Source organism: Oryzias latipes, chromosome 13 (genome assembly GCF_002234675.1).
Source record: "Oryzias latipes chromosome 13, ASM223467v1".
In the NCBI taxonomy this organism is placed as follows: domain Eukaryota; kingdom Metazoa; phylum Chordata; class Actinopteri; order Beloniformes; family Adrianichthyidae; genus Oryzias; species Oryzias latipes.
Genome location: NC_019871.2, coordinates 9,285,224 through 9,296,542, shown reverse-complemented (window position 1 = coordinate 9,296,542; position 11,319 = coordinate 9,285,224). Strand labels below are relative to the sequence as shown.

The following is an 11,319-nucleotide window of genomic DNA, read 5'->3' as shown; positions in this document are numbered from 1 at the left end:
TTGAGGATTTCATCCAAGGGTTGGGATTTGAGCATCAGGCATGGTGCAATTTTGGTGTCACAGCTTATCGAGAGTTAAAAAATGCGAACTTAAGAACTTAAAGAAAGATGCGTCCTGTCAACAAATTAAGGACTCGGCTTTGGCCCGTGACGTGTTTATGACTAGATCAGCGGGTGGAGTTCCAAAACCAACATGGAAGAGAATCTGATCGTTCCAGTCTTTTCTAGCTTTTTAATATTTGTACTTTTTTCCACTGACACAACAATAAAAAGATCAACTAATTTCGTTCATAACCCTTGTGCCATCTTAGATGACCCCACCCTTGCATTGACGTGTTATTCCTACCATGACAAAGGTGGATAATTTTAGTTTTTCCCTCCTAGGAGTAATGCCGGATAGCAAGTTGTCAGTCACAGCTCCTGTGGATAGTGAACCTTCCTGGACTGAATTATCTTGTGAACTATGGAGATGTGTTTACCAATGTTTTTGCAGAGCTCTTCAAGATAAATAATCCTTATCTCTCAACATGATCTGTGTTTTTCATACATTGTAAATGAGATATGCAATCAATGCTCCTTTGTAGCGATAAGGCTAAAAACTTTTGAAAATTATAAAATATTAAAATATTTCTGTCACTCTCTTATGTAGCAGTTGACAGTTATTGAATATGTTTTGGTGGATGTTTTTTAAAAGTACAATGTCCTCTAAGCTTGCTTAGTTTTTTTTTAAATTTTTTTTGCTTTACTTTGTGTAAAGTTTTGTGTTATTTTAGCCTGAATTCTAGAAGTTGAAGGAAAGCTGCTGACCTGTGATTTAGGAGCTTTCCATTTGAAGCAGCTCCTCTAAACGGATCAGGCATGGATTGCTTTGTCAAAAAACACCTAGCTGAGTCTGAAACTTTTTGAAGACATAAATAAAGCTCAAAATATTTAAGGTGCACGAGAGTGCACAAGCACACAAACAAAATTGTTCTCTGTGAATCAGAGGCTGTGGAGATGTTTTGCACAACAAGCAGGAAAAATAGTGCGTGTCACAGTTTCTTCTGATCTTTACGTTTGTGCTATCCTATGACCCCACCCTTATTGACGTGTTATCCCTACCATGACAAAGGTGGATAAAGGTGGAGAGGATTTCATGTAATCCATGGAAACCAGTGAAGATCACAAATCATTGAAGAAAAAAGGTTCAGAGCACTGTCTTGTGGGGTCTAGATGACCCACATCCCAATGTTAAAGTGCCTAGGATAGCACAAGGGTTACAGTGCCTATGATGGCACAAGGGTTACAATTGATTAAAACATCAGTTTTCCAGCACAGAAAACAAAATTAAGGTCGTCATCCATTTTTGAAAAATATTTTATTAGAGATTGATCCAGGTACAAGGAAATTAAAGCATTGGTTTTATTTTACAGGTAGAGAGACTGCAAAAGATTTTTTTTTCTTTTCTAGATTCACTCTTTTGACATGGACATGCATGTAAGTACAGAAGGTGGTGCACAAAGGAATAAAAGGAGCATGTACTGTATTGTAGAAATGGTATTTGATATGGGGTGTTGCCTCACCCTGAGCTGTACAGAAAAAAAAAAAAAAAACTTCACCCAACAACTTTCTCTTTTTGTCTTTTTAATCCTCTTTTATAGCAAAAATGCAACATACAGATAGGCTACAAAGAACCAACAATATTGAAAAAATGAACAAAAGAGGGTAAAGCACTTTCATCCTTTTAAAAAGACGATTTCTTTGTCTTCACAAGCAAACTGAACGTTCGTACTCCTTGTGTGGAAAAGTCTCTAGCTCTGACATGAGAAGAGCAGTGCAGTGAACATGCAAGACGAAGAGTGACTCGGACGGCAGCTGACCCGGTTCTCCAACCGCACCGGGAGCACGTCTCCTTATGGCCTGGCTGCTTGGCTCCAACATCAAACTTTACAAGGAACGGAAAAACACATTTTATATCTCACAAATCTTTATGCATATTTCACAATATACCTTTATTATCTTTTTAATAAATACAAAACGACACTGTGAGTTCAAAAGAAAACAATGGGTAATAAAGAGACACTAAAAAGCAATAGACGTTAGAAATATCAATCTTAATTTGGCTTGTTCTCTTACTGACATCTTGTCCAAAGATGGATCAACCAGCACATTAAGTCCACAGCAGAAAGAAAAAAAAGGGGAAACGACAGAAATCTGACATGAGTGGGAGGTTTGCATTGATAACATTGAAATGGCATCATCAAGTGGAGATGTATATGGATATTTATACACATATATACATACATGAACAGCGCCAGAATGTAAAATAACCTGAGATACTCTCTGCACCTCATTTCCAGAACACTGGCCACTAGATGGATGGTTAAAAAATTAAAAAAAAAAAAAAATAGATGGAAAAACAACAACAGTACAACAGCATCTGATGGCCTTTAGCTTCCCACCCCATTTATCAACATTAGTAGTACAAAAAGAAGAAAAACAAAAGACAAACAGTCATTGAACCACAAAAATCCTGAATATTACAATTTAAAACATTGTTTTAAGCAGCGTTTTGGAGTAAAAGGCGTACGAAGACAGAAGCTTCTCAAAAGAGGGACGTTGTAAAAAAAAAATGAATAAGACAAAAATGAAAAATCAGAGTGAACATTTTTAACGCGGCAGATGATCAGTGTATTTTGTGGCAGTCAGGCAGTAAGAAAGTGTTCTGCTCCACGCTGTGTCTGCAGACAGGGAGGCAGTGGAAGTCTCGGGATGAGGCCTTTCTCCGTCACCACCTCCACTCAAAAAGCTCCATCGTGTTTGTCATAACTCTCACTCATCCTTCTTTCTGACATGAGACTGTGCTAATTGTTTCAATATCTGAGGCAACAACTTCTATGGCAACTTTGATAAATCACACAGACAGCTCTCAGCTGGTTTGAACAGGGCCAAGTTTTGTTCCTTCCTGGGGAGTATTAGAAAAAAAAAAACTGTCAAACAAAACTAAGTGCTTTATAAAGCAATGGCTGGAACTAAAACACATAAAAAAATTAAACATGTAAACAATCACCATCGCTCCATCGCTGATTTTAGAGGGTCTAGATTTGATGTTGCAAGTAAGAATAATAACTATTCTTTAGTAGATGTTTGTATGCTTTAAGGCCTTAACAGGAATGCAAATCTGCCCTGATTGGAGCGCTCGTATGTATGTTTTCTTGAACATTTGCTGCTTCACTGAACAAACTAAAAAAAAATTAAAAATTCCCCTCAAAGTATTTCTAAATCATTGCAGGCTTACTGCTTCTGTTTTTGGGGGACCGGGAACTCAAGACGTAAATAAACCCCGGCAACACTGAACCCTTCCTCTCCGTCCTCTGATCTCGTGTCTGCACTTTACACCTTCAGGGACCTTGTTTTATCTGAAACCGTGGAAACCAGCACCTCACTTGTGGCTGTCGGAACCAAGCGTTCCTCTTTAATATCTCTCTGTACATTAGTATATAATCTACTCTTTACTTTACAGTACAGAAACTCCTCTTCACATATTCTTCCGGTTCTTCATGTCAGCAGGAGCTATGTTTTTGTGCTTATCACCAAAATTTGCAGTGCAAAAAGAATCATTAAAAAATAATAATAATGATAATAAAAATAATAATAATTAAAAGTGACTATCAACAAACTCAGGATTATAAAACAATAATCTTTTTTGGCACAAAAGCCACTCAATTCACATATAATACAAATAACCAGAAAAAACTCAAATGTTTCTGGTAATGGAAATAAAAAGCTCAAACTCAATCAGGTTTGCATAGCAATGCAACAAGTCAAAGAAAATATTTACAGGAAATAAAAATTCTCTTTCCCCCAAATAAATCTGTTTTCAGATGTTTTGTTTGTTTTTTAACTTGAATTTTTTTAACAAAAAGAACATTACAGTAGGTGGAAAATATTGTTTTGGGGACAAAACCATAGTGACATGTCAGTATCTTTACATCACATTTACAGTTCTGTAAAACTGCTTCTGTCTGTGGTTCCCTCTGAGAACTCACAGGTGAGGACAAAGTCCAGCAGCTCTGCTTCACACCCGGAAAAACACTCTGTGGAGAGAAGAGCGGTAAAAAAGAAAAAAGGAAAGGTCAGTTAAACATGGAGTACAGAGTTAACCAAAGTCCAGCTTTTTTTTACTCACATAACTCTCCCGTGTACTGTCCTTGCCCGTTAGTTCCTAGGAATTCTGCGTGCTCCGAGGCGGTCCACTGCTGTGGTTGCCGTGGGCCCTCGGTCTTGCGTGGCCCCGTCGAGCCCTTGGACGAAGCTGTACCAGAAGAACTGTGGCCCCCAGGGGAGGGGAATGATGGCTTACTGTATGGCAAGCATCCATCCTCTGAAAAAAAAAAGAAGTAACCAAACCAAAGGTTGACTTGATTGATAACCAACATCTGTTGTGTGCGGAAAGCAATCTTAGTCCTCCTGATACCTGCACACTGGCTTTGCCAAGGAGCAGCAGAAAGAGAACCTTTGGGCTTTTAGCATTCAGCCTTTTGAGGGGGTTAATTCAACATCAGAGGGACCAGAGGATGGTGCGGTCCCCCTCCCGCTGCATATCAGCACAACACTGACCCTCAGCAGGTTACATCTTTGCGTGAAACCTCATCAAACTGCTTCCCACTGGTGTGCTAATGACTGAAATCGAGGCTGGGCCAGACTCAAATGAAGTGTACTGTACATTACTGAGCAGAAACACAGATGGGAGTCACCTGCACCACAGATCTTTGTATAAAGATGCTGACTGCGGGACCTTCCTTTGTTTCACAGAGAAAATGAGACAGTAAAGTGCATCTCGCACCACATGCACGGGTGCTAACACGCACACACGCACACAAACACTCAAGCACACAGATGGGGCGCAGAGTGGCCGTTGTTTGTGTGAGAAAGCGATTAGAGTGCATTTCAGTTGCTGAGGCCTCCTGCCTCATTTGGAGCGAAGCGCGCCGATACTGGCAACAGTTACAGGGGCAATGAGGAGGCTGAGCGAGGGCTTGGGAGGGGGGTGCATGCTGGAACACAGGGGAAGTGGCAGACGGTCCAATCTGTTCATGAGAGGCCAGACTCAAAGCAGCAGGAAATCTTGATTCAACACAAGAACTTTGAGAGAAAATGACGTGAGTGCAGCTGCACTCCTTTGTTCCTTTTTTTAAATGAATATGATCTAAAAATATTTCTCTTCCACTCTACACTGCTAATGACCGCATGAAGCTCACTTTGGTAAAGCGCTGCTTAACCCTTGTGCTATCCTAGGCATGTTAACGTTGGGAGTTGGGTCATCTAGACCCACTAGACAGTGCTCTGAACCTTTTTTCTTCAATGATTTGTGAACCTCACTGGTGTCCATGGATTACATGAAATCTTTCCACCTTTATCCACCTTTGTCATGGTAGGGAGAACACGTCAAAGTAAGGGTGGGGTCATCCAAGATAGCACAAGGGATAAAGGTAGAAGAACTATTTTATCTGAATGGAATCAGAAGATGTTAATTTTTTTAGAAATTGAGATTCAATTAAAAACAACCTCTGGCATGAAAATATATTCCGCACTATAAGGCGCACGCAAAAGCCTTAATTAAAAAAAAATTGATAAAAAAAAAGAAAATTAACAAAAAAACATTTTGTTGAAATGATCCTATGTTGAAATGATTTTGAGAGCAACACAGCGCTCTGTTAAAATGTCAGTTTGTCTTTTTTTTTACAAGTTAATGTGACTTTGTTAACGTGGCTAATATGTAGCAGCGTCAGACTGTGTTTATATTTAAAGGCTACTAACAAGGTTGGGAGTTTACGCAGTCACAGTAACGGTTGTTTTAGAGGCATGGGTCTGATTTTTTACATGTTACAAACAAGTTGGTAGTTTCAGGTTTTGTGAATACGCAAACGTAAGGTGTAGTGGTGTCAGACTGTATTTTTTATTTGTTACTAACAAAGGTAGGAGTTTGCCAATGTACAGAAATGTTCGTTTTAGCAGTATCAGTCTAGTTTTTACATGTTGCAAGCAAGGTTGGAAGTTCTAAGCTATTATGTGAATATGATATAGCAGCTTCTAACGTGACTTCTAACGTGACTAACGTTAGAAGCGTTAGGTTGTGTCCAAATTCCTTCACTACGCACTACATAGTGCACTAGGTAGTGCGTTTGCCATTTTGTAGTGCTCTCCGAATCTACAATTCCAAAATAGAGTGTCCTAAAATATTTCCCAGAAGTCTCTGTGAAAAACCAGTGTGCATCGATTACTTAGTAGAGCAGCAAAAATAGACCACCATGCAATCCGTTAAAACAATTTTGCGAAAAAAATTATTTTGCTTTATGTCGCTTATGAACCATCCATCTTATCATCATCAGAACCTCACATGTTCATATTAATGTATTGATGAGGTTTTTACTTCGAGAAATCTGTGAAATCATAAGTGCTGTTTAAAAAAATAAAAATAAAAAACGTGCATGGTATGAGAATTGCTTTTAAAGTCCACGGCAATACATAGTCCCACACTAGATAGTTTCATTTGTAGTTAGGGAGTGGGGAGGGAATTTGGACATAGACATAGAGTCACTGTGAACATAGTTAATAAATCTGACTGATGTCTGGACTTATCTTTATCTTAATTTGTCTTATTTCTTAAACAAACCATTCATTGACAGTGTGCCTTATAATCCAGTGTGCCTTATAGTGGGAAAAATACTATAGTTTAAATGTTTGCTTCATATTGGTAACTTAATGACCTGAGTGGATTAAAAACAAATAAAACATGGGAACATGGCTAAAGAGTTCCCAAATTTTATAATATAAATAGGTCAAATGTAATTTGAGGAAAAAAGCCCTTTGAAAACATATCAGGGAAATAAACATTGTAGGGATTAACACCATAGGTTGGTTACATGTGCTGTCCCAGCTGTACCTGTTTTGTGCCCGCGCTGCCCATCCTCAGCTCGCTCCATAGAACCGAGTCTCTCTTGAATCTGGCGGTGATGCTCCAGAGAAGTTCTCAGGTGTCTGTCCATGGAACTCTTAATGTCGTCCGGCCCACACAGAGGTCCTGACATGGGTGTGCGCTCCAGAGAAGAAGCCTTCCTGTCTGCCTGTGGTGCCATGCTGCCAATGCTGCGGGCCCCCTGGATCCGGCCATGCCCCTGACTGGGAGGGGGCTCGGGGGGAGGAGGTAGGTCTTTGTTGAAAGATAAACAAATATTAATTGCCAAGTAATAAAAGACTTGTTAAAACATTTTTTACAGAATGATTGTGGATGACAACCCAGTGGCTGCCTCACCGTCTGCATCAGCATCTCTCCGGTGGGGTGTTGTGCCCTGATTTCGGGGTTTGCGAATTGGCCTGGCGGCCCTCTGGTGGCCTAAACTGTGTGTGCCGACTGTGCTGCCATCTGTTGAAAATGGACTGCTGGGCCGGGGCCTGTGGGACAAGCCTTTACCTGCAAGAGGGATGAAAGACCAAAGGGCAGCTGGTTAATAGACTTTAAAGAGCCAACACCCACACTGTGGGACTCAGACTGCCACCAGGAAAGACAATCAATCATGAGGTGTAAACCTTTGAGAAAACAATGGCTTTCATTAGCAGAGAATGAACCAAAAGGAGATCAGTCGAAGCTTGCAACCATGGAATATCCACTTTTTATGCACACAACCCAAGAAAACCAAAGAGCAGAGATAGTAGAGTCAGAGAGTAAATGAGTTAAACAAAAAGTCAAGGAGAGACCTGCAGGAAAGCCCCATGAAGCAGATACCATGCACAACCTGTGTGCAAACTCCCCAAACAGCCGAAAGAACAAACTGACGGCACACAGGAAAATATCAGCCAGTGGAGGAGAGCAGGAATATTTATAGAAGTGAGTAACAGCGTTCCACTGATAGACGCTCCAGTCTCCGCACACCAACCTCTCTTGCTGAGGCTAGTGCCCTCAAGGCGGTAGCCTGCCTTGTCTGCAGCAGCCACCAGGGCCTGGGAAAAGCTGCAGTGGGTAAAGACGGAGCCATCAGAGGAACTGTCCAGACTGGACCTGTGGCTGGAGAAATTACGCTCATCCTCAGAGGCCGAACCCCACCCATTCACCATGGACCCTGTGGAACACCGCAGGTTTCAACAGAGGTGTGTGCGTCAGTGGGAGGCTGTGTGTGGAATTTACGTTTTCATCTGAAACTCAACAGCCATGTCCTTTATGGAAAAATGATCTGAGAGTCTGAACACCTGTGCTGTGATTCTACATACAGATGGATGAAAGTACTGAGTGATCTTAGAAAAGGGGAAAATATTAAGATCCTTCACTTAAATGACTCCATATTTGCTGCAGGGGATTTCTTTTCTTGAAGGAGTTCTGTTGTGTAGTCATTCTGTTCTGGCCTGCCCTCTTTCATCTGCAACACACTTAAGCTAAACACACACACACACATGCAGAAGAATGCACCCAGTGTAACAGCAGGACTGTCATCAACTGTTTTTGCACCTCTTTTGAAACCGAACAATGAGAGCACCTGTGCAGAGCCACAGCAGGGCCTCAGGTGACTTCTCACTAAACAGTGAACTGAATCAAACACCTGGTGGTTTGCACAAGTTTTATGAATCCAGAGAGCACAGCCACCACTGTCTGCAAACCTCAAATCATTTTTACAAAAAGAACAGAACAGACCCCTTATATTTTTACAGGTTTGAACGTGCACATGTAAATAATACATTCAAAAGAAAACATTAAAAGAATTGAATTACATATTTTATTTTACTTCCTGCAAATCCCCCCGCATGCAGTGGATTAATTCTAACTAAAAGGAGAAATAAGTGACTTATTCCTCTACAAAAACTACAGTATCTCTGTAACATTTGAGATTAATAGCTTGGATTATCTTCTAGCTATTAACAATATAGAATTATGTATAGTGTTTATTTTAAACATGATGTGAGATTGGGACTTTTGACTATTCTGCTGTTGTATGTCTTTGATTTAGCCTACAAGTAAATAGGCAGACCAGCAATTCCACATCGAAGCATCACTCTGCCAATAAAAATATGCCATTTTGGCAACCAAAAACCCAGAGAACAGTCGGCTAATGTGACAGCTTTCACTGGGACTGCTTTGGCAGACTTTGCTGAAAGTGGCATGAACCCAAGCTCCCACACTCTCCAACACACAGAGAGATGTGATTGAACAGACTGGTATCAGGGAAGTGGGGAGGACTGAGGGTAAAGGTTGTTGAGACAAAGAGAGAGGGACAATATTTAGCAGCAGGATTCATTAAAGGGGTTACTGTGATTTAAAAGGTGGCAGAATCCTGGGCAAAGTGGCCAGAGACTGGTTTTCCAGTGAACATGTCACAAAAAAAAGAAAAAAAGCTTTACAGTCTTGCCTGCTAGATGGCATTTCTCTTTGAAATTCAATGTAAGACTTTTAAAGGTGCACAGAAAAATTCTGAAAGTGGTTCATGCATGCAGACACAATGGGAAATCCCCCTGACAGTTTTCCAACTTCCCCATCTGTGCGTCTCCTCTTCTCCAGAGGAGGCTTTCTAAGTCGATGGATTGCACCTCCACCAGCACAGGTTGCACCAGCTTTCCATTCCTATTGCAGGAAAATGCTCTAAGATTAATGAAGACTTCCATAAAATATAGACTTGCATAAGGTTGTGTATCCATTTAAGACAGCCCATTATTACAACTGCAACTGCAGCATGGAGCAGTAGCTGCTTCGAGCCCTCCATCTTTACTTGCTATTTTCTTTGAAATTCTTATTTTAAGAGGTTTCTCTTGGAAAAAGAAAGATAGCAATTCCACTGGGTCCAATCCTCCCACATAGAATAGAGCAGATAATGAAGTATAGGCAGTGCCAGCTAAAGCACTGAAGCTTCCAAGTCCTCCGGCTCAGCGAAGAAGCACAGCCTCAGCAGATCACATTTACAATGACTTTTCCGCAGTTACACCAGCTTTCAACAGCACAACCTCTGGAGCACTTCTATTCTCAGAAACATCACTCCAATCAAACCCAGATAATTGTAATGTAGTTTGAAAAAAAAAGCCCATCAAGTTTTCTTATCATTGGTTGAACTCACAAAGTTTTATATATATATATATATATATATATATATATATATATATATATATATATATATATATATAGTAATGATATGAAATCTTTGAATCAGAGCAGTGGTTATGCTCTCTAAAAATCCTCAGCTTACAGGTTTCATTCTCCACACTCTGACAGAGCAAGGATGGTAAACACTAGATGGTTGTGAAATGGGGGGGTAGTAAAACTCATGCTGGCTCTCTCCTGCCACTAAAACTGATTTACACCAATGCGAAACGTAATCTGCATGTCGTTAAGCGGGGAAATCATTCCCCCTGACGAGCAGGCGTCTATCTGCAGTCAGAGGATGGAACCTGGGCCCTCATGAGCCCGCTAGGGCTTTATGGGAGAGTAATCGACCAAAACAGCTTTGCAGCTTTAACATCTATATGTTACCAGAATTATATAAAGCCAAGTAATTCCTACATTTTTCCAACAGGCAAGAAAGATCTTTGTAAATGTGTAACATTAAGATTCTGGAAAGACAAACTGCTGGTTAAAAGCAGCCTGTGCGACAAAGGCATCAGTAACAACATTTGATTGATTTGCCTTTGGTGCAACATTTAGAAAACAGACATATTTTCACATTATTGAAACAATGACAAATCCATCAAACCGCTCTTGTCAAGACTCTTGCTCACGTATTTGTGTAGCCTCAAAATGGTGGCCGCAATAAATCTTGGCATATTTCCCCATCTTTCCCCTCCTCCCCGGCTAACCCAGAAGACGGGTCCATGTGTGTGCTGTCAAACGATAGGGTGAGAAGCAGACTTGCAGAGAGATAAAAAGGAATGGTGCTGTCTGCGTAGCAATACAGTGGAGGAGAGATGCAGAAGATTAGGGCTCAGTTTATGCCTTATATTCCTATAAATACATCAGTGGTAGCAAGTGTCAGCGCCACCAAATCCCCTGTTCCATCATCCCCGGGCAAACTACACTTTAAAGCTGCCACTGACAGAGTCCACTCATTTCTTTTGCTCTTTCTTAAATGGATCAGCTCCTTTTTTTTTTTTTTGTTTTCTGCTGCCTACCTGCATTTTCTTGGCCAGCATCTGAGAAGCACACAATCAAAAATAACAGCTTTTTCTCCAAACCTTTTCCACACAAACGCCATGAATTCGTCAGAAACGATTTTTCAACTCAGAGATGGTAACTCCTTGTCGGTACGAGAGCAGCAGTCCTGAACCCGGCACTGCCACTGCAATGTCATGCCCTTCATATGTCTCT

At 40.7% G+C, this 11,319-nt stretch overlaps 1 protein-coding gene across 2 annotated transcripts in view; it reads right to left on the bottom strand.

The window, feature by feature from the left end:
* Window positions 1-1,339: 1,339 nt before the first annotated feature.
* Window positions 1,340-11,319, bottom strand: part of robo2 (roundabout guidance receptor 2) — a 282,072-nt gene continuing 272,092 nt past the window's right edge. The window contains exons 27-31 of one of the 2 annotated variants that reach the window (XM_023961234.1): window positions 7,916-8,098; window positions 7,294-7,452; window positions 6,925-7,191; window positions 4,168-4,362; window positions 1,340-4,075 (exon numbers count right to left, since the gene is read on the bottom strand). In XM_023961234.1, coding sequence (XP_023817002.1) covers window positions 4,074-4,075; window positions 4,168-4,362; window positions 6,925-7,191; window positions 7,294-7,452; window positions 7,916-8,098 — 806 coding nt within the window. In that variant the 3' untranslated portion in view covers window positions 1,340-4,073. The remainder of the gene's footprint in view (window positions 4,076-4,167; window positions 4,363-6,924; window positions 7,192-7,293; window positions 7,453-7,915; window positions 8,099-11,319) is intronic. The other variant, XM_023961235.1, reaches the window with a different exon arrangement.